The sequence below is a fragment of the Typopeltis vanoorti genome, chromosome 5, assembly GCF_054136105.1.
Source record: "Typopeltis vanoorti isolate ZY-2024b chromosome 5, IOZ_Tvanoo_1.0, whole genome shotgun sequence".
NCBI lineage: Eukaryota > Metazoa > Arthropoda > Arachnida > Uropygi > Thelyphonidae > Typopeltis > Typopeltis vanoorti.
Window position 1 is genome coordinate 53,536,074 of NC_143553.1, and position 25,022 is coordinate 53,561,095.

The 25,022-nt window shown below is 35.9% G+C and overlaps 1 protein-coding gene across 3 annotated transcripts in view; it reads right to left on the bottom strand.

The window, feature by feature from the left end:
* The window catches only part of LOC150106416 (dysferlin-like), a 328,783-nt gene that overhangs the window by 50,398 nt on the left and 253,363 nt on the right, over nt 1-25,022 (bottom strand). For all 3 annotated transcript variants that reach the window (XM_090393128.1, XM_090393127.1, XM_090393129.1), the window contains exons 46-47: nt 18,380-18,526; nt 10,288-10,478 (exon numbers count right to left, since the gene is read on the bottom strand). In XM_090393128.1, coding sequence (XP_090249254.1) covers nt 10,288-10,478; nt 18,380-18,526 — 338 coding nt within the window. The remainder of the gene's footprint in view (nt 1-10,287; nt 10,479-18,379; nt 18,527-25,022) is intronic.

The window sequence follows — 25,022 nt, forward strand, 5'->3', positions numbered from 1 at the left end:
GAGGAGAGTGCGTTTCAAATACTGAGTACTCTGGATGTCAAAACTGTGGGACAGGATGAAATTTCACCACGAGTTTTGAGAGAATATGCTAAAGAACTGAGCAGAGCTGACCTGGCTTTTCAATGAAAGTCTTACTACGGAAAAGATAGTACCCAAGAAATGGAAGGAAGGTAAGATAGTGCCATTGCATAAAGGTGTCTGGAAGTGTCAAATTATAGACCAGTTTGTGTTTCATCAGTAGCTGTTAGGGTCTTGGAGAAATTAGTGATGTTGGGAAGATGAGAGTAATGTTATCTGTGAGAGTCAACATGAATTTTTTAAGGGATGTTATTGCTTTAGTAATATGATTGCCTTTTATAATAACATGACAAGAGCAGTTGATGAGGAAAATGCATATTCTGCCATTTTTTAAGCTGATATTTAAGGTACAGCACATGAGTTTAGATGTCAGGTTAGTCAACTGGATTCAGGATTGGCTATCTGATAGGTGTCAGAGAGTTGTGTATGGTGGGGCAATATCAAGGAGGCAGAAGGTTACAAGTGGGGTCACACAGGGCTCAATACTGGGACCTATATTGTTTAATCTTTATATCAGTGACATTGCTAGTGGATTGCAAGGGGATATTCAGTTGTTTGCAGATGATGTGAAGCTAGCAAGAGGAAGAGTTATTAGTAACAGTGCAGATGTGGCAGCCCTGCAAGAGAATTTGAATAAACTGGACAGATGGGCAAATAAATGAGGGGAAATCAGTTTAATGCAGCAGCATGTAAAGTCTTGAAGTTTGGGATACATCGATGGGAGGCAGCATACTCTGTTTGGAGGAAGTAGGGGAGACAAGATCTGGGGGTGATGATTGATAAAAACCTGAAATTCAGGGAACATGTTGCAAAGGTGGTGAATGTAACCTAGAAGATTGCTGCAATACTGAGAAGGATGCTGACCTGCAGAGATAAGAGTTGTCATTCCATTGTATAAAGCCCTGATCAAACCACACTTGCACTATTGTTCTCAACTCTGGTCCCCAGGATTTGAAGGGGATAAATTAACTGTAGAAAGGATACAGAGGCAGATAACAAAGATGGTTTTAGGATTATACAAGTTTGGTTAGGAGGATCAGCTGAGGGAATGAGGATTGCAGAGATTGGTAGATAGAAAGAGGAGAGGCAATATAATTGAGACCTTTAAACAGTTCAGAGGTAGTTACAGTTTGACACTGGGGAGTTCTTTTGCTTGGTGGAACAGAGGAAGGAGCAAGGACAAGGGGCCATCTCTGGAAGTTATGAAAGGAAGGTGTGGGTGAACCGTGGAATGCATTGCCTGATAGAGTGGCGAGAACATGAACGGTCAGCGAGTTCAAGGAGTGGTATGATAGACAGTGTTTTCTAGGAAGGATCTCTCGAGTCTTTTGACTATATGGAGGCCTGAATCATAATAATAATAGTAATATAAAACTAAAAAAGAAGAAAAAAGAAAGAAAACTAGAGAAAAAAATCCATTTTTACAAACATGCAAACATAAATGACATGCACCACCAATGCAGACATCCAGGCCTGCTCTGTTTTTGACTGAACCTCAAACAACAGGTACAATTACTGCATATCTTGCCAATGATTTCTTTCATAAGGATGACACTTGTGCATTTGTATGATCTGATATTCCATGCCAAAAAATATCCAATCTAGAACTGCTTTTCCCCCACCCCTCCAGCTTAATGTTTACCCATTTCTAAGTGTGGAAAGTTTTTCCACTTGATTATATTATAAATTAAAGGTGCCAAGAAATTATATTCTTGGTTTGATTCTTTATCCAAGTGTACACAAACAAAGTTTGCACATGAAGTGATTTCATGACTCGGTAACTTGTATGTAGAGGCTAATGGTGTCACATCACTTGCTTTAGTATCCCATAATGCAAAGCACATATCCTTATGGAGAGGGTCACTCACTACATGTCCATAAGGATATGCACTTTGCATTATGGGATACTAATTGCAAGTGATGCAAAGTCATTAGCCTCTGCATACAAGTTACCCAGTCGTGAAATTAATTCATGTGCAACCTTTGTTTGCACTTGATTATATTATAAATTAAAGGTGCCAAGAAATTATATTTTTGGTTTGATTCTTTATCCAAGTGTACACAAACAAAGTTTGCACATGAAGTAATTTCATGACTGGGTAACTTGTATGTAGAGGCTAACGACGTCACATCACTTGCTTTAGTATCCCATAATGCAAAGCACATATCCTTATGGAGAGGGTCACTACATGTCCATAAGGATATGCACTTTGCCATTATGGGATACTAAAGCAAGTGATGCAAAGTCATCCTCTGCATACAAGTTACCCAGTCGTGAAATTAATTCACGTGCAACCTTTGTTTGCTTGCACTTGGATAAAGGATTAAACCAAGAATATAATTTCTTGGCACCTTTCATTTAAACCCATTCTAAGTATTCACTTGTCTTTACAGACTCTTGAAAATCACTTGACTTCAAATCTATGAAGCTTGATTTTCAGCAGTCCAATTACCCAAACAGCGAAGTCATGTCTGGCAACTCTGACTGCTTTTTTTTTTTTCACATTTCTGCTAACCAAGAGAATGAGATGTTAAAGTATTTACTGTAAGCAGTGACCTAACGCAGATAATCTACTAACCGGAATATCAGACTCTGCCACTCTTGATATTTTATTAAAACTAGTTCTCCTTTTGAGTTCTGTAACAGTTATATCTCTTCCTGGTTTTTGAAGAAGAGAGATAACCTTGCAAGTCAACTCTCCTATGAAACACACTTCAGTCACTCTCAATCATGTAGAATAATCTGAGACTTATTCCTGATTTCAATGATCAGATATTGTTTCTATTCTTCTGATAGAAACACCTATTCTGAGTTACAGAAATGATCTTTGTTTGAATTAAGATCTACATTTTCAGTTCATTCAAAATTGCTACATGTCCATAAGGATAGGTGCTAAATAAATCCTAGTCTTGGTTTTCTGATGCATCAAAAATTCAGCATATCACAAGTAGCTTGCAAACAAGTTAGAAGTCATTTAAAGTTGGTACTTTCAATGACTAAAATTTTTTTGAAAACTTTATTTAAATAAATTTTTCATACATATTTTAAACTATTAATTACAGCTCAGAAACTAACTTTATTACATAACGCCCAATTTATTTTTATTGGTGGAACCCTAGGATTCTGCAGAATACAAGTTGGAAACTTCTGGTCTAGAGCAACCACACAGGCTTTACCGAAGCTTTCCAAAGCCTGGTTCTATAGATGAGTGATGCTGGTAAGGAGATTTGCTGTGGATCTGAAAGTATCAGAATTCATATTGGTGATCACTGATTAAATGGTTGGCTTCTGGGTGGTGAAAGAATTGATTGTTAATGACTTTCTCTAATGAAAATCTGGTAAGATTAGGCACCTTCCTAATCTTACCAGATTTTCAACAGAACTGAGGTGAATGCAATGGGACAACAGTTGGATGGCTAGCTTTTTATCTCCTTTCTTTGGGGGGGGGGGGGGGGTTGATATAGGCTAGTTTCCATGCTGAAGGATAGATGCCAATGAATTTTTAAGCATAACTGGATGCACAATGTGTGCATGCGTATGTGTGTGTGTGTGTGTGTGTGTGTGTTGTGGGGGGAGAATTACTATCAGAATCGAAAGACTAGGGAAGCATGTCATGTGAGTTCTTGGTATTGTTGGGAATACTTTGCTTTGATCATCAATGTAGATGTTGGAAGAGAAGAAAAACTAGGAAATTGCACTTGTCTTTTGATGATGTGCAAGTGTATGTGGCTCAACTGCTACTTGCACAGGAGACAAGTTTACTGCATTTGGCACTTTCTGATTTGGATTGGCTGATAGCCCCCCCCCCCCCCCCCCCACACACACCAGCTGCCATATGTTACCTTGAAGGCAGTGTGGGATACCAGATTTATGCAATATACAGAATTCTATCTATCTATCACTGCTGAACAGTTTGACATGTTTTCAGAAAACCAAAGTTGTGTAAATAGTAATGAGGGCTTAAGAGTGGAATAGGGGAATGAAGGCCTCTAGTTCAGTCAGAAATATTTCAATATTCAGATGGAACATGTCGATCTGAAAAGTGGAAGTCAGTTCCTGTGTGTGGGGGGGGGTGAAAATCACACAGGTTATGTCATTTAGTACAACAATTATAGTGCCAAAGATCATGAGGCTGAATAAAGGACATTTTGTAATGGAAACTTGATAATTAAAAGCATAATCTCCAAGATGAGAGATGCCATCTATAGCATAATTAGAACTAGTTAAGAAGAGATCAAGGATGATGGATGGGTTGATAGAATTACTAGGTAATCTGGCAGACAGATGGACAATTTGTGATAGATTGTTACTGACAGTGAGGTTATAAAGGAAAAGTGATAGGGAGATTGAGTTAGAGAAGTGACAGTAAGACTGAATTGGAGAAGGGAAATCATTCTGAGTTGTGAATGCTGAAATCTCCCAAGATTGTGGTCTCTCACAATAATTCTCCAGACTTCACACCTCCATGGAGTCTGGAGACTCATCGTGCAAGACCCAAACTATCCACACAATATCTATTGTACTTTTCCTTGAGCTGAATGCCAGACAAAGCACTCACAAATGACTAGCACCTCATTCACCACTCTTCAAGTGAAAAAACCTAGTCCTCACATCTTTGCTAACCATACTCTTACTTAATTTTCAAGGATGACCACCTGTTCTGCCTCCTGTGGCCAAGTGCTGAAATATTTCCTCAGCATCGATCATAAAATCCTTTTAGTAACTTCAATTTTTAAAAAATTTTTTTTTTTATCATATCTGCTCTTTTTCACTATTAACTAACTTTTGCAACCCACAAGCCCTCACAATTTATCTTCATAACATATTCCACAGACTACTCATCATCCCAGTCACTTCCACTACTTACTCATGCTGAAGAATCCAATTGACCAAACCTGAACAAAGTAATTGATATGTGGATGTATAGAGGAATGGTAACCTCCCCATCTCTACTTGTTAATGTGCTCCTCAATGACCAAGTAATCCTATAAGCTATCTTGGCAACCTTAGCAATGAGACCTCTGAACTTGAAACTCTCTCTACATCTCTTCTTCTTCTAACCCTTTTTATAAATTTTTGGTTATTGGCCTTCTCCATTTGTCTCCATCTTTCTCTGTTGAAGGCAGCAATGCCAACATTTTCCAGCCATCTCATTAAGGTCATCCTTCCAATTTTTTACACACACTCTCTCTCTCTCTCTGGTCATCTAGGTATTCACATTCCTTCACATGGATTCTACTAGGTGAATGTCTTTGTCCATCTATGGCTCCTCATGTCCTATCCATCTCCATTTTAAATTTAAAACGTTTCCCTATAACATTTTTCTTTATTATTTTCTTATATCTTCATTCTTTATTTTGTCTTGCAGTCTGATGTTTAGCATGTGTGCTCAGTTTTTCTCATTCTGTTCATTATTTGTTTATCAGCATATCCATATGCCATAACTGAAAAGTTATGACATAAACTGTTATGTTTATGTCATAACTTTTCAGTTAAATATGAAAAGTTATAACTGAAACCACTATTTGAAAATTTTGGCTCTAATTTCAGTTTATTTTACTGCAGGGAAATTTTTTTTTGGTATGCCAAAAGCTGTCCACAGCCTAGTCGAATTCTTATTTCTTCACAAATGTATTTTTTCTAATGAAAACGTTCTTCCAGGATATACATATTATTGTACTTGCTCTATTATTTTTTTTTTTTTTTTGTTATTTGTTATCTGGTTTCCTTCAGTGTTTGTCATCATTTTAGATTTTTCATAGTTTATGTATAATCCTATTTTATTTGACACTGCATTTAATTCATTCATCATTTCCTCTAATTCTCTTACTACAATATCAACAATATACCATCAATGATTTAGTTTTTTTACTATTGATATTAATCCCTATGTCACTTCAATATAGTTCAACTTATGGCATATTTTAATATTGCACTGAATCATTCAGGTGAAAAAGTATCTTCTTGGCATACTCCTTTATTTGGATGGGCAACTATGTTCCTAGCTAAGTATACTAGCAGTTGATTTTTCATGTATTTTGTTTATTAGTTATATATAATTTTTGCTTACTCCATGTTTTTTCATTGCTATTAGGATTGTTTGTTTTTCAACTGAATTAAAGCTTTTTTTTTTCCAATCTATATAATTATGTACAATGGTAAGTTGTATTCTCTGCATTTTTCTCCTGTTTGATGTCTGCAGATTTGATAGTGTTAAACCCCTTTCTGAATCCAGTTTGTTCAATGGGCTGAACTTCATCCAATAATCTGGTGAATGAGCCTCCATAGCTCAGTTGGTATAGACAAAGCCCTTTGGTTGGAAAGACCTGGGTTCAATTCCTGTCTATGATGTGAGGAACATTCATCTGGCATATTCTTTCGACTAAAGGTGAGTTAACCAGTTTCATACGTAGGTGGATGGTTTTTTTTCATTCCTCAAAACTGGCAAACCGGTCCCATGAACACACACAGCAAGGAAGGCAACAGGAAACCACCTTGCTTCATAATCATCTCCCTAGTATAGTAACATATTTGCTACCCCACCAGCCACAAGGCTGAAGGGAAAGATACAACAACAAATAGTTTATGCACTTGTGACAGCAAGTTTATAGGTATGTAATTTTCTATATCTTTTTCTTAATAAAGAGTATCATGATAGCACTGTTACAGTTGTTTGGTATAGCTTTCTCTTTTAGGCATTTATTAAATTGATTTTGTTTTAGTTATGTCAATATTTCTCCTGCTGCTTTTATCATTTCTATTGTAATTCCATCTTCTGGTATTTTATTATTTTGAAATAGAATCAGAAATGAAAGATATGAAAAATAATAAAATGCCAGAAGATGGAATTACAATAGAAATGATAAAAAACACTGTCTAGCCCTTTAAACTAAGCCTTTATATAAAAAACCTACTCCTACTCCTCATCTGGTCCTGTCCAGTAAAGCACATTTTCTGATTTTAGTGTTATGTATTTTGATTTTCTTCTTGCTTCACTTAGTCCTATTATATTATCATTATATTATCATAGATTTGTGAATCCAGTTTGGCAACTCCAGGGAGTCCTTAGACTCATTGAGGGAGGCACTTTTAATGCCTCCCTCGATGAGTTCAAGAACTATCCAACACTTGCACAGTATCTATCATACTTTGCTTCAAACTCATTCCCAGTCATGGCACCCACAACAGACTCTGGCAACCTAATGAAAAAAAATATCCCATTTCATTTTTCAGTTCTTCTGGCTTTTCATTATCTGTTAATGTTCTTATGTTGTATGTGGTAACATGAAATTAGTTTTCTTGCACTTGCTTTTATTAATTTGTTTCAGAGTAGCATGTCCAGTAGCTTTGTTTTTCTACCAAACCAGGTTCTTTGGCAATTGTAAGATCCAGTGATGCTAGATGCTATAAGCTCATTCTTCTACATGGCTATGTATCTAATTAGAGCTGTGGAATGCCATTGTTGTTGTTATCACCTGATGTCAGGCCAACACCCCACTTACTGGAGCACCTGTAGTGGCTTGAAAAAGATCCATGTTAATTGTTAAAAATTAAAATACAAAAAAAAATCTAAAAATTAATTAAAAACATAGGCAAAAGTCCTCAGCTCACCCATAGTACTGATGTACTACAGTTTACAAAGTTTTGGGGGGTGTTGGAGCCACATAAAACATAAGCTTTTTTTTTTTTCGTTTTTTTTTCCTCTAGAGAGTGGTAGATTTGTGAATCCAGTTTGACAGAATGTAATATGTATACTGCATGCAACAGCACAAAAATATCAATTTGTAGAGATGTTTTTCTTACCCTCTCCCATTTTTTTATTCTGAAAACAAACAAGACAGAACTGTCATGTTTCTCACAGAAAGTTCCTTTTCACATCTTTTCCTTTGATGATACAATTTATCAACCTGAAGGTTTTATGAGAGTGGTAGAGATGTTGCAAAGGATTGCCTTAAATATTAAGAGGAATGCTTGCAATTAGAATCAAAGAAGCCATGGTTGTATCATATAAGATGCACATCTGAGTACATTTAGTCACCTGGATTGAAAAAAAGTGAAGAGCCCAAAGGTGGATAAACTAATTCTTAGAGGACATCAGAACTCAGGAATGTCAACTACGAAAGCAGCCCTAGTTCAGAGCCTAGGATTATGTCAATCTCACTCATAAGTAGTTTTATACTAATGCAAGTTTTCATTCACGTCAGGCTTCAAATAAGTAGGAAAATGGTTGTATACCAGACAATGAAATTTATCTACCAATTAAAAACATTCAAAACATCCATATCCATGGTGGGATTTGAACTCACAGCCTGTGGAGTAGATTGTTTTGGTTTTAATGGCACAAGATCAGCTTTGGTCATAATGCTTCAGTACATAAGTTAATAAATAAGAGGTATAAACATCAATATAGGTACTGTATAAATATCAGTATATGAAAACAATTGTAAAAGATGTGGAGAAACAAATATAAAAATAAGTAAATTCTTAAAAACATTCATAAAAAAACAAGGTATTAAGAGCATGTATAAAGTAAACTCAACTAATGTATAATATGTACATAATTTATATAAGATTATATACATTAATCCTCTTTAAAAACAGAGGTGACACTTGATGAATCTGATAAAATCTTCACGAGTGTATAGGACTCTGACAGATTATGAATGCAACAAAAAGAGTGATTGCACTCATTGATGAAACTAGGACAGCTGATTAAAATATGAATGATGGTTAGTCCAGTACTACACAAATGGTACATTAGGCATGTAATTACTCCTTACAGGAAGAAGTGCATAAGATGACTGATATATACAGAGGGCTATCCTTGACCCTTGCAGGCAAGCCCACTAGCTGATTAATCCTGGCTGGGCCATCCAGGACTTCCTGTCTTGCCAAATCAGAAGCCAAACTGGCGTGTGACTACCGGGATTCCTCTTTCCAGATGTCCACAGGTTACACCTCACAAAGAATGTAGGAAGACAAGCATTGAAAATAAAAAGGGCCAGCATCATCACTGGGTTTCTACCTGGTTTTTGATGAGATAAGAACAAACACAAGACAAGGACCTTCTTAATACTGCAGCAATCCCATTTTTCATGTGGCCTCTATTGGCACATAAATTATAATAGTTGAAGAGCCTAGGAGGCTTCAATCTAGCACTGTCAAGTTATAAAAATAAACTCATAAACAAATAGGCTCATACAGATTTCAATACTTAAGATATGAAATCAAAACAACTTTGATGCCAATGGTTGTTCTCATAACTCAGTTCAATTTCAAAACTAAGTTTAAAATATTTGACTATAAAACAATGATAAATTTATAACATCCTTTATTTATACAATTTTACAATGCCAAACTGAGGCCTTTTGCCTTTTTCTTTAAACTATTATCATTCAATAATGTCTTGAAATCTGATGGTTCAATGCTTATTTGGGTACAGAATGTATCCAGGGCTACTAACAATGAATGCAAAGATGAGATTTGATAATATACTTTTTCATAATATGGGTTCCAACAAATTACATCAAATAACACCTAGCTAATTTTTTTATTATCTGCACACTAAGACACATTCCTAGTTCAGTAGTTACTCTGCAGGTGGAATTATTACAAAAGGATTTAAATAAAAATTTGGTTAATGAAAGCAGGCTATTTGGTCCATTACAAACTATTTGACATCATGTGTTAACAAATGAGACAGTGAATCACAATAACAATTAAAACACACATCACTTACAGCAAGAATTATTTATAAATGTAAAAACTGAAATCCACAGCCTCTGGGAAAATATGAAATCAAGACTATCTACAGAGACTATATTAAGTTATTGTTAAGTATTAATATGAATGCTCTTTTCTGTTGAAAGTTTTTCACTTGGTTATATTATAAATTAAAGATACCAAGAAACTATATACTTGGTTTAATCCATTATCCAAGTGTAAGCAAAGGAAGTTTGCACCTGAAGTATCTTTTAGGACTGGGGCAACTCATGGCAAAGGTGGCAAGTGATGTGAAGTCATACCACCTTTGCCACGAGTTGCCCCAGTCCTGAAAGATACTTCAGGCACAAACTTTGTTTGCTTACACTTGAATAATGGATTAAACCAAGTATATAATTTTTTGGTATCTTTAATTTAATGCTCTTTTCTATAAATGTGCTGTTTTAGTTATGCAATCTTGCATGAGATAAGAAAAATTACCTTACCAATGAAGTCATCAGCAGAAAACACATCATTATCCCAGACTTGCAGAGTTAATTTTGGAGGTATGACATGCTCAGTAGAATCTAGTGACCAAAAGTGTTCTTTTTTCTTCACTACCATATTTCCTTCAGCAGGAAGATATTCAAAGGGGAAGATCATTCTCCAGTTAAAGTTTCCTTCTCCATCCATAGACCTGAAATTTTCATGTTTAAAATCAAAGTTCATATGGTGCTGATTAACATTTTGGCCTTTTCACAGATATACTTCAAAATGACTTCATTAATATAAAAATAAACTTATTTCAGGAACTAAACATTTATTTTATTAGATAACTATTACCAATGCATATACAGTCAGTTCTTGACTTACGACATATTATTTAAGAAATACTTTTGCACAGGCTTTTGCTGCTACTGTAGTTAGACAATCCTCAGACTTTTGTAACGAATATAATATCTTTCATTTTACAAATGAATGTAGCACAGCAACAGCAGAGTGTACAAAATGGTGTTTGGAAGAAGCTGCTAAAAATGTGTGTTCATACATTAACAGAATTCAATAAAGACAAGGCCTCACAATAGATTGGTGATAAGATAGTGCTGCTAGCTAAAGGGTAGGGAGTTAATGATGAAGAGCAGTTGGTGAAAGAAGAGCTCTCAAATGAAGATTTTATAGAGCTAAAAGGAGAGATTGTTGCAAAAGAAGAAAAAGAGAGAATAAAAGCAGACATAAGAAGCTAAGCCCAAAAAAACAGTAAATAAATTTGCCTCTGATAATAAGGCAATTATGTTGTTTAAGGAAGTGGGCTCCAACATGAAGAGATTTAGCAAGGGTAGACAGAATCATGCAAGCTGCAATTGCTTGTTATAATAAAATTTATGCTGAAAGAAAGGCACCAAGTGTGGACTAAGTTGGACAAAACAAATTTTTATAGCTCACTCCTGACATCACCTCATCCTCAGCATTATGAAAGTGGTGAACTATTTTCATAATGCTTGGTGCAATTCCTGTATTTGAAGAATTTTTTTGTTGGTTGCCTAGCCTCCCCTGCCTTCTCCAATGAACTGCCCAATTAATAAAGCACCAGTTTCAAAGAATTACTCTTGCTACATATGTTTCCTGATAATTTACTGTAAACACACAAGTATTGCATACTCATGTTTCATTATTTATTTCGGTACAGTACAGTACTAGAGTAATTTTAATAATATGCACATCTGTATTATTTCACTGTAAACCAAAATTAAAAATCGTCACATCTATATGGAGTCAGGAAACTCATTGCAGGCCTCACTGTCACATACAAAGTTCATTAAACCATGCCTTAAACTCATTTAAAATTGAGTTAAATGAGTTTAAGACTCACCACAATCTCAGGTAATGCATTTCACTCACCAGTCACTCTATACGGAGAACCTACTCCTCACCCTCTTGTTCACACCCTCCAAGAACAGTCTTCTTTTAAATGTCTCCCACCATTCCATGAAAATTTCTTTCATATTAACCTGGCAACAATCACCTACAACTTGTGTCTCAATCATATCCACTCCTATTGATGACACTGTGCCAATGGCATTCCCTAATATATACTTATACCAACATTCCACAGACCACCCTAGTCTACCTTCTCTGAATCCTTTCCAATATATTCGCGAATGAAAACGAGGTGACCAAATCTGAAAACAATCCAAATGGCCACCTGGTTTTCAGTTGAACCATAACCTCTTCACTTCTGTATGCCAGGGTCCTCATTATTGTCATAATCCATTGCGATGTTCTCACAGTTTTTTTTTTTTTTTTTTTTTTTTTTACAATGCAACTCCTAAACTTCAGGCTCCTGTCTATCTACTACCACTCCCAGATCTATCATCTCCTCTACCTCCTAAAAAATTTTACTTTTACACTATCCCACCAATTTTATACTTTTCTTTTCATCCCATCTTCACTTTACCAAATTTTACTTACATTTTGCAATATTTTGCGTTTGGCAACTTATTTTGCCAAACTAATCTGGAATCTCTGCTTATTGTGGTCTATTCAGATCCTTCTTTAAGGTCATAAGATCTGCTTAATTCTACCCTGCTCTCCCTCTAACTATGCATCATCTTCAAGCAGCTGCATATCTCATCCTAATATCATTAATATATATGTTTAACAATAACAGCCTCCTACAGCACATCACTAGTGACTTTCCTCTTTCATGATATACACTCTGTACAAAACTTGCTGATGCCTGTACAGTCAATTATCTATCCATCTCACTAATCTAGTATATCTAACCCTATTTGTTCCAATTCAGTTACCTTTGCAAAATCTAAGTATACTACTGTATATGAAAACACTGTCCAATGCATTTACTATTTTGCTGTAGTAAGTACATGAGCCAACTGATAAAATATCATCTCCCTTTAACAAACCCATGCTGTTTACAACAGAGAACATAACTAATATTAACCCAATTCTGTAATCTAGCTTTGACCAATTAATCAACTTATATAATTTAATAATTAATTTATTTATCATTTAATGGCTGAACTTGAATGAAAATGCAAAAATAAATGCATTGTCATGATTTTCACAAATTCCATTCAGTTTACTGATATATTCATTGGACCTACATATATATATATCAAGCCTTGTTTTAACAGTAATTAACCCTGTAACTTCTAAGGTTAATATTATGATGATTCAGACTTCCATGGAGTCAAGAATCATCGTGGGAGGCACATACTAGAAAACACAATGTATAACATATCACTCCTTGAACTCGCTGATCATTCACACTCAACACTATCAGGCAATGCATTCCACAGTTCAACCACCCTCCATGCAAAGCAACCACTCCTCATCCTCTTGTTCACAACTTCCTTTTGTAATTTCCAGGGATGATCCTTGTCCTCATTCCTTCCCCCTGTTACACCAAATGAAAGAACTCCTCAGTGTCAACCCTGCAACTACCTCTCAACAGTTTAAAAGTCTCAATCATATCACCTCTCCTTCTATCTACCAATCTCTGCAGTCCTCATTCCCTCAGCTAATCCTCATAACCAACATTGTATAATCCTGAAACCTTCATCATCATCAAATTCCTGCCATGTACCATCAAGGGATGTACAGGATATGATAGTACTACATAAAAAATTTACATCATTACTAACTTCCTATCTACAATTTTCCTCCAGATCAGTCTGTTACTTGTCAAAATTCCAATATTAACAGATCTTATATTTCTGTCATCTAAGGCACTTTGTACCATATCAATTCACCTATATCTTGGTCTTCCTTTGGGTTGTTTCCCTGCGAACCTGGCAGAGAACACTTGTTTTGCTAATCTTTCCTATCCCATTCTATTTAAGTGACCATACCACCTGAGATTAGCTCTGCTAACGCATTCCTTGATGCTGACAATGTCAAGTTCTTTCCTAATATCCTCGTTTTTAATATGATATTGCCATTGATGCCATCTGTTCACACCTCTAAACTTTCTCAGGACTCTCACATATGCGGCCTCTAGTCAAGTGTTTTACTTCTGACCCAGCTCTCAGATCCATAAGTTAAAACTGGTTTGAACACTGTCTTGTATACAGCTAATTTAGTGTTGCGACTAATTTCTCTCTTATTCCATATGAATTTATCCAATTGACATGACATACCATGCCAGCTTTGTTGATTCTGTTGTCTATTTCCATATTTAATTTACCATCTTCACTAAAAATTGTGCATAAGTAGGTGAAATGTTTTACTTGTTCCACAGGTTCTCCGTTCACAATGCAGTTGACATTTTCAACGATTCTGCCTATTTTCATTGTCTTTGTCTTTTTATTGCTGACCTTCATACCATATCTATTACAACAGTTATTCAATTTAGTAAGGAAATCTTGCAGACTTGTAGCAGATTTATTGATAAGTATAACATTGTCCACATAAAGCAAAGAGCTGACATTAACATCTCCAATTTTGATATCATGTCTAATACCACTTTCCTTCACAATGTGATCCATACAATGAATAACAGAGGGGATAATGTACATCCTTGTCTCACACCAGATTTAACATTAAACCATCTTCCTGTACTTCCTTCAATTCTGACTGCTGACTTACAACTCAAATAAAGATTATCCAGGTAGATACTCAACAGGGTGCACCATGAGATGGTGAGGATTGGACATTAGGTCAGAAGCCCTGGTCGGTTCTCTGCATTCCTTTAAAGGCTATGTGGAGGTCTCCTCTCAGTTATGCAGCTGTGACCCTTAAGCACCCCTGAAACCATCTTTATTATCTGCCTCTGTACCCTTTTCTACAGTTAATTTATCCCCTTGAAATTCTGGGGACCAAATTTGAGAACAACAATGCAAGTGTAGTCTGATCAGGGCTTTATACAATGGAATGACAACTCTCATCTCTGCAGGTCAGCATCCTTCTCAGTATTGCAGCAATCCTCTGGGTTACCTTCACCATCTTTACAATATGTTCTCTGAATTTCAGGTTTCTTTCAATCATCACTCCCAGATTCCCTGCTTCCTCCACTTCCTCCAACAGAGTATGCAGCCTCCCATCAATGTATCCCAAATTTCATGACTACATTTTGCTGCATTAAGCTAATATCCCCCATTCATTTGTCCATCTATCTCCATGTTGATTCAAATCCTCTTGCAGGGCTACCATATTTGCACTATTACTAATGAACCTTCCCAACTTCACATCATCTGCAAACAAATGAATATCCCCTGCAATCCATTGATATAAAGGTTAAACAATACAGGTAATACAGGTCCCAGTACTGAGCCCTGTGGGAATCCACTTGTAAGCTTTTGACTCCTTGATACTGCTTCCCCCTCTCTGATACCTATCAGATAACCAATACTGAATCCAGTTCACTAACCTGACATCTAAACCCATGTGTTGCAAATTAAATATCATCTTATCATGTGGCACCCTCTCACGTGCCTTTGCAAAATCCAAAAAAGGGAAGAATATGCCTTTCCCTCATCAACTGCTGTTGTCACTGTATTAAAAAAGGCAATCATATTAGTAAAGCAAGAGCACCCCCTTAACAAATCAATGTCGACCCTCACAGATAACTTTATCCTCATCTTCCCAATGCTGTAAATGATCCCTAAATAATTTCAAGATCTTAACTATTGATGAAATACAAACTGGTCTATAGTTTGACACTTCCAGTCAGCTACCACCTTTATGCAATGGCACTATCTTACCCTACTTGGGTGCCTTTCCCATGGCTAGACTAATTGAAATGCCAGGTCAAGGGAGTTGTCAGTTCTTTAGCATGTTCTCTCAAAACCTGTGGTAAGATTCCATCCAGTCCCACTGCTTTATTGACATCCAGCATAATCAGTATTTGAAACACACTCCTCTTACACTTTTAAACCTCAAACCTGCCATATCCTTCTAGTATTAAAACCTACTTTTCCAAAATGAAATACCCCAATAAAGTGTTCATTGAACAACTACACTTTGTCCTTTGCATCAGTCACTCTATTCCCATTTTTATCTAACAATGTCATTGTTCCATAATTGTTTCTCTTCCTATTGGCTACATAGCTAAAAAAATTCCTTAGGATTTTATTTTGGATCTCAAGGCAATCTCTTCTCATATTCCAGTTTTGCCTTCATTATCATGCTAGTGTCTGCGCAGTTAGCATAGTGGCTGTGCGCTTCGCAACTATATGAATGGGGAAGGAGTGTCCCAGGTTTGATTCCCGTCGAAGATGTGAGGAATTTGAGGATCTTCCTCAGCCATAGCAAAGTTAGCCGTCTTGGGCGCTGGCAGTAGGGCTTTTTCCGCCAATTTATCTGGCATTTTTAATCCCACAAGCAGGCAAACCGGCCCCATGAACACACACGGATCTACAGTCATAAATACTTAACCTGCCATGAGGGGGCTCAACTCGCTCCAATAGGGATAGGGGAGAAAAGGGAGGAAACTCCATACAAATAAATAAATAAATCATACTAGTCACTCTCCTAGCCTGAGCCTTATATTCTTCATGCATCTGCTCTCCACCCTTCTCCTTATATATTTTCTATAACCTCTTTTTTAGATGCAGTTCCTGCTTGATAATGTTTGTCATCCACTTTACACCAAACTGTGTTCTCTTCTTCACTCACGGTATACAGCTTGCTATTGCTGCTAATAAATATTCTTTTACAAGTTTCCAAGCACTAATGATAGCTTGCCCTTCGAATTCCTCCATCCATGGAACTGCCCCAAGTTGATATCTAAGATTATTATAATCACCTGCCTTATAATTCCACATATATTCCTTTCTCTTTGATAATACTGCATGTCTATTCATCTTCCAAGTCAAAACTACATGGTCACTCTCTCCACCTGGGAGCAGAGATGATGTCTCGGTAATAATCAGCTCTTTTGATGCTATGACCAAATTCAAAACTCTTGAACCTTGTGTTCCTTCTACTACGTTCCCTAAGACATTTGTCCCTCAAGAATTCTAGAAATTCCATTCCCTTATTAGTACATGAAGTTTCCTCTTTCCAATTTATACTGCCATAGTTAAAATCTCCCTATAACAATAATTCTTCTTGCATTTGCCAAGCTCAACTGTCTAAACATCTCCTGCTTCCCCTGGCTCGTAGCAACACCCCATTAAATGTCCATTCTTGCCCACCTCTACCTCATGCCATATGCTTTCAAAACCATTGGTGCCACTGCTCTCCAAATCCTCCACTCTGAGAGGGCATAAGTCATCACTTATCATAAGCAGTACTTCACCACCATGTTTTATCTTCCTATCTTATTGAAAAATGCTGTATCCTGCTACTTCTATTCCTGTTAGTATAGATCTTCCATCAACCACGTCTCAGAGATCCCATAAATCTTTGGACAGGCTGATGCTCTCAGTGCCACCAATTCATCTCCTTTATTCCAGATATTCCAGTTCCTCTTTTCAGTGCATCTCTCTCTCTCTGCAAGCTACATACTCTTGTTTGCCATTCATCCTCCCAATTAACACCATCTTCCAAAACTTCACAATGATTCAAACTTGCCATACTCCTACTTTTTTTTCATTTACATTCTGCTTTTATCCTCACTATTGATCATGTTACTTATCTTTCTCAGTCAGTAAAAAGATTTCATTAGCCCATATGGGGTAATCTATAATTTCCCGTTATCTATAAGAACACTACCTAGCAATTTTTTGACTCTTACTTTACAGGTAATGTGTAGGTGAAAATTATTTTATACTAGAAAGGCAATTAGAGAAAAATTGTCACAGAGCAGTTCAAGCAAATAAGTTTAATTTTTGGCACTGTGTATATTTTGGTGATGTTTTGTTTTTTCTTCTGTGATAACCAAGTGATTGCTAATGTTTGGTTGGGCTTCAGAGGTTGTTGGTCATCATATCTTTCATGCATTTTGTAACTTACAGTGAACAAAGGCATATTTATGTTAACAATATTGGAAGAGGTTCAAATGGAGACATGCAGTGTTCTTAGATGATGCAAAGTTAAAGAGAACTATGAGGAACAGAGCAGATATTATAGCTTTACAGGTGGATATGAATAGTCTATATGAATGGGGCTAGTATTTGAATCTTGACGTGTAATGTTTTGAAATTTAATAGGCAAGGATAGGATGGAGAGTTATCTGGAAGATAAAGGATCTGGAAATGGATAGGAACCTAAAGTTTAGAGATACATTGCGAAAATTTTGAGGCCATCATCAATGGATTATTATAATGATGATGACCTTGCTAAACAGAAGTAAAGAAGTTATGGTTCCACTGTATGAAGTCTCGATCAGGCCATATACATGGTTACTTTGTAGAGATCTGGTTACGTGGTTTTTGAGTTTAGGATATATTTGAGAGGGTCTAGAGAAGACTGATTAAGGTCATCAGACCTCCATGGAGTCTAGACTATCACAAGAGATACCACCCTCACATGCACACAGTTCATCATAGCTCTCTTCTCTGCACTCACCACACTTTCAGACAATGCATTCCAACTCTCCCTACAGCAATTCTATTTTTCACTCCCTTGGTCACACCCTCCTTATATAGCTTAAAATTTAAACTTCTAAAGTTACATATTCAGAGAACAGAAACAAACCTATAATGTACATCAGTTTTCTGTGGGTTATCCACACCACGCAGCCATCCTTTCACGTAAATATCACTCATCTGTTCCCCAGCAACAATGCTCGTCTCTGTCAGAGGCACTTCATGGGTATTCCAAATAATAATTCTTAGCTGGTACCTAATAACAAAAATAAAGAGATTTATGAAATTTAATTCATGATATTACTTTTTTTTTTATCATGCTTTCCTGAAATCCATAATTAGATTAATTATATAGATGTTAGTTAGAAACATTTGTTAGCCTAGCAAAAACAAACTCATTATTTTATACACTTTATACCCAATAACAGTAACTCATACCATATCCTGGAAGATTTATTTCCACTTGGTTGGACTATAATAAATTTAGTGTAATCCTTTATCCAAGTGTAAGCAAATGAAGTTTGGGCCTGAAGTATCTTCAGGACCGAGGCAACTCGTGGAAGGTGGACAAGCTCAACTCCTTTTCTTAGTATCTCCCATAATGCAAGGCACATTTCCTTGCGGACATGTATAATGCTATGCATTAAGGGAAGGGCCACTACCCAGACCAGTTTCAACCTTTATTGAGGTCTCATCAGTGGGGAGCCAGACCACTGTGGACCAAGCTGGAAGCAATGGAGAAGTCATATTTAAATATACAAGTTGCAAAAAGGTGTCTCATCTTATTATTTAATTACTCTGGATTTAGAGAAAGATGTTGGAAGTTTTTTTTCCAATTGTTAGACTATAATAAATTTAGTTTAATCCTTTATCCAAGTGTAAGCAAACAAAGTTTGGGCCTGAAGTATTCTTCAGGACTGAGGCAACTCGTGGTAAAAGTGGATTCATGGTAAAGATGGGAAAGGTGAAAAAAGGATTAAACTAAATTTATTATAGTCTAACCAAGTGGGGAAAAATCTTCCATCATCTTTCTCTAAATCCAGAGTAATTTAATAATAAGGTGAGACACCTTTTGACAACTCATATAGGTAAATATGAGTTCTCCATTGCTTCCACCTTGGTATCACCACCTCTGGGTCTAGCTCCCACTGACGAGACCTCAATAAAGGTCAAAACCGGTCTGGGTAGTGGCCCTTCCCTTAATGCACAGCATTATACATGTCTGCAAGGAGATGTGTAATGCTTTGCATTATGGGAGATACTAAGAGAAGGAGTGATGAGAGCTTGGTCCATCTTTACCACTTCAGGCCTAAACTTTGTTTGCTTATACTTGGATAAAGGATTAAACTAAATTTATCATACCCTAATTTATCGAGAATAATAATAGGATTTAACATATTTTATAATACAGTCTAATATCACACTAACTCATTATACACATTGCAGGAGACGCACTGTAAATGTGAAAATAACCAAAAAAAAATTGCCACAGTAGTGAGATGGACACTAATTAGCAGAAATAAAGATATGGTAGTCCACTGTATTAGGCTCTGATCGTGCTACAGCTGTAGTGCTGTGCCCAAATTTGAGTTTGATGAAGAAACTTTAAAGAGAATACAAAAGAAGGTAACAAAAATGGTATCAGAACTACTGAAGGTCAGCAATTTCAAAGACAGAAGATGGTGGATGATATGACCACAACATGTAAGTTACTGAGAGGTGTTTACTAATCAGACACTGGAAAGAATTTTCAGAGGATACAATGAGGGACAGGAACAAGGGACCAGCCCTTGAACTGTGCATGAAATGCATTGACTGGGTGGTGGTGGTGGTGAGAGTGTAGATCATAGGTCGCCAAACTTTTGAGCCACTGCCCACTTTGCAAGACATAAATTTTGTAAACCCCCCCCCCCCATTATAACAGTTTGAATAAAACCATATTTCAAATACTCAATACTGTACTATCGACGTTTCTTCTTATATTCAGACATAATGAAGTAATAATATTTGCAAAAATATTCACAAAATAAAAGATTTAATTTAGACTTTGTATGACTCCACTTATCTATCACACTTTCGACTAATGATTGTTGGCAAAGCACACAAAAAATAATGAAACTTATTCCTAAACCACTGGTATTTATAGATTTGAAATCTAGCCAGAATCGACTTACATGCATTGACTTGTTTGCAATCCCATCATACTCGTGCTTTGAACAAGTCACTGTAAGCACCCATATTCCTGTCAAAACATGCTGAATTGAGTGAATTACCTACATAATAGTTGACCGACATACTACTAGTTAAGACTCATCTGCTGCGTGGATACACTAAGGTCTGTATGACATGATCAATTTTTACAATAGCAAAAAATGAATAAATTTTTTAAGTATATAAAAAATAGAAGTTAAAATATCCTGCATGACACGTTCAATTTTTTATTTTGCACGCAAGCACATTTTGTTCGTCTGACCACGACATTGTCCGAATAATTATAAATAAAATAATTACACAAGATATAAACAACAAACCTACAAAACATAACTACAGAAAACAGTATAATAAGTTTTGAATAATATTTGCTTTGTATTGTCCCTCTAGTTAGCAATATAAGTTAGTACTAACTAGGCTAACTAAGATTTACGATTTTATTTCTTTCTTGCCATTATTATTTTTATTCGTAATATTAAATTATATAAAATTGGGTTTATTTTTGTACAAATTAATTAGAAAAGTGGAATTAGAAAAGAAAAAAATATATATATTTTATATATATTTTGAAATGAAATATAATGAATATATTTGCTACTGTAAACATAACCTATTATACACACATATATGCATGCTTTATTTTCTCATTGACATAGAAAATTGACATCTATTTATATCTGACATGGTAAATTTTCAAATGATTAAATAATTGAAATAGAAAATTGATCGTGTAAGACGGGCATAAGATGAATTAAAATTCAATATTTAAATGATTATCTAATCGCAAAATCACAAAAATAATTAATTTTTAAATATATATTATTAATTTCTTCTATAAAGAGCCACCAACCCCTAGACTGCCTGAACGCCCCCAAATGCTTCTGATCCCACTATAGCCCCACTAGAAGGCTTCAGCGCCCACTAGTGGGCAGTACCGCCCACTTTGGGAACCTATGGTGTAGATAGAACAGCAGGAAGGAGTGATGACAAGAGGCCATCCCTGGAAGTTACAAAAGGAAACTGTGAGCAAGAGGGTAAGGAGTGGTTTCTTTGTGTGGAGGATGGTTGAACCGTGGAATGCATTGCCTGATGGAGTGGTGGGAGCGAGAACGGTCAATGAGTTTAAGGAGTGGTATGATAGACTTTGTGTTTCTTAGGGGGGACCCTCAAGACCCAAAATACAACAAAGCTTATTCATGTTATACCTAGACTTGTACACACACATTTACTCTTTAGTTTCCTTATCACTGTTGAAAACAGGTGACTATGTGTGTGTACAACAGTCTAGGTATAACATGAATAAGATATACAATGGTAGAACTACCTCCCTATCTCTACTTTTCATTGTCCTGCTTATTATAGCAGATTTTGTGGCTTTCGTAAATCTCTTCTCCCCTGCAGACATTAGGGTCTCTATTTCACTATCGACCTGAAAACCTTAATCTTACCCAACTCCTGGTGCATACTTCCACCAATACAGTACATAGCATCACACTTTACATTCTAAATGCAAAATCTTGTATATTAGCAATGTTAAAATAGTGTTTTTGTTTAATGGAAGAAACAAAAGTTTAGGAATACTAATGAAATAATTTATATTTAATTATTAAGCCAATATCTCCTCAATATCACAAAGACTGATGACAAGAATATGCACCTACATGTAAGCATGCAGAAGGAAGACAAACAATAGACTAAGTACTGACAATCCTACGCTCCTAAATGGCAACCCATACAAGCATAGGGAGGAGATCTTGATTGTTGGGCTGACTGTCTCCTAAATAATACCTGTCAAATTTTTAGTAAATAATATAAAGCAACCATAGTTATTTAGGATGGAGAAATGTCAAAGTTGTGGGATTACCAAAATGGTCTTCCAGATTTAAATCTGTATATCTATAATAAAAAAAGACCCTACCCTACTGAAAAATGATTATCTGAATCATTGACACATTCTGCAAATTCCGAGTGGCTGTAGCATAGATAGCAGATTATTTTTTTTTTTTAAGGTGGATATTGGAAGTTCTTCCAGTATGGACAAAGTAAACCAGTCTGTAGAAGTGAGAAATCCTGTAGCTACAGGAGTAGAAGTATTTCTTCCTTTAAAAGAAGTTCAAAATTCTAGAATTGTTTTAATGTTCAAAACTGATATCTTGCTTAATAAACTACCCAGCCTTTTTCAAGTTCTATGACATCAACTAGTAACACAAATAAATTCAAATAATCCTCTTCCTGTTTTCAAGGAGAGACATGGCATCAAATTAAGTAGATCATATTCAGGTTGTTGTTTTTTTCTCCAATTTGTAGGCAATCTAGGTACTCTTGAAAAAAAAAAAAAAATTGAGTTCTCCTTAATCTAGGCTTTTCATAACAGCATTCCAAATAAATTCCTTATGCATATTCTTTGAAATATTTGAAGTAATATTTCTTTAGAGATTTCTCTATTTTTTTAAACCAGATCACAAAAAGATGCTCATGATATCGACAGTAAAAAAGCTTTAAACTTCTAAGTATTCACCAGTGAAATCTCTTTCTACTTAAATTTCATAGATTTACAAAAATAGGTTATCCTTGGAGAATCTGAAAATCTGCAGTAACTGTGTTTTGTTGAACAGTGACATGTTCAATTCAAAAACATTCTGATGGAGAAAAGCAAGCAACTCAAGTTGAATATAAATAACCACTTTGAGTGACTATTACTCTATTTCTCCTTCAGAAGAAACTATTCTATATAGTATGAAGAATATTAACTCAGGCTCTTGTCAGTTTTCATTTATTTTTCAAATAATTGCTACTATATAGTAAAGTAGCATATTGCCAGCCTGCCTGGCTAGCAGAGTAGTTAACATACTCTCCAACCAACAGGCTGTGGCTTCAAATTCTGCTATGAGAAAGGATGTTTGTGATCATATTTAGGTGGAAAATGAATTCCACTGCCTGACTACTGCTTTGCTTATTGGAGGTCTGAAGTGCTCTAAAAAGTTCCATGTTTAGTCTTTAGATTTCTGGATTATGTAAAAAATAAATAAAATATAGAAAAAATCTTAGCCTACCAAGGTCACTAATTTTTTTATTTTATCACATTTTGTGCACAGAAGTCGCATAAAAAACAAAGTACTTTCAGAATAAAACTGACTGGATTAATCAGCTCTGTGTATTGAGAAGTTTTCCAGAAGTGCAACACTGAACTGGCATCCCTACTCCTGTGCCATTCACTCAGTCTATTCAAGTTCTCTTGTAAAGCCACTTATCTGCTCTATACCTCACAGTTCTTCCCAACTTTGCATCATCTGTAAACAACCAACTCAATATTTCCATTCACATCTTTTCCAATATCATTGACATGCAAGTTAAACTGCAATGGCCTTAAAACAGACCCTTGAGGCACAACACTAGTGATAACTTTCCTCTTATGAGATATTTCCCCCCCCCCCATACACAACTTGCTGATACCTATTAGATAACCAATCAGCAATCCAATGCACTAAATCTAATATACAACCCTATCTCTTCTTTTAACTATGAACTTATATGAAAATCTTCAAATATAAGTATACTAAGTAGAAAATCTAAGTATACTATGGCTGACTAAAGAGATAAAGTATGCAATCTGGAAGAAAAAGGAATTGTAGAGGCAGCACAAGATGAGTGGCAATAATCAGTTACATGAGGAGTACAAAGTGCAAGCAAGGAAGGTGACTCATTCGGTAAGAATAGCACTGAGCAAATTAGACCAAAAGAAATCCTAGGGATATTTTTGTAATATGTGGCCAACAGAAGGAAGAATGATGTTAATAATAATAGTAACGTGATAACTACCGAGAAGGATATAGCACAGATGTTAAATGATGCTATCATTATTACTGACCAACATCATCCTTCCATAATCATGCTGCTTCTACAATGCCTTTTTTCTTCCAGATTGCATACTCCACTTCTTTAGTCAAGTCCTAGATGGATACATAGTAGTACACTTAGATTTTGCAAATTTTTTTGATAGATTTTCACATAAGTTGATTGAAGAGATAGGGTTTGGATATTAGATTAGAATTGGATTGGAGATTGTCTATCTAATAGGTATCAGCAAAATTGTGTATGGAGGAAAAATATCTCAGAAGAGGAAAGTTATCAAGAGCCATTGATAGTGAGTGAGCAGAAGATATATGAGGAACTGAATAAACTTTATTTCAACAGGGCTACAGGAGGCTATAGGACTTGATAGGAAATCCCAGGAAGTAAACTTCATCTTTAACTTCTCTTTAACATGAGTTTTGATTGGCCCAAGTTCCAAAGGAGTTGAAAGATGGCAAAATTGTTCCATTTCATATAGGGTTGATAAGACTAAGGCTTTGAATTATAGGCCATTCTGCTTGTCTGGAGTTGTGGTCAAGATGTTGAAGAAGCTGGGCAAGGACAACAATTCAGAACTGAGTTAGCATCAAAATTCTCTTTAATGGACAGCATGGGTTTGTTAAAGGAAGATCATGTTGTAGTAATCTACTTACTTATTATAACAAGTTGACAAATGCACTGGACAAGGG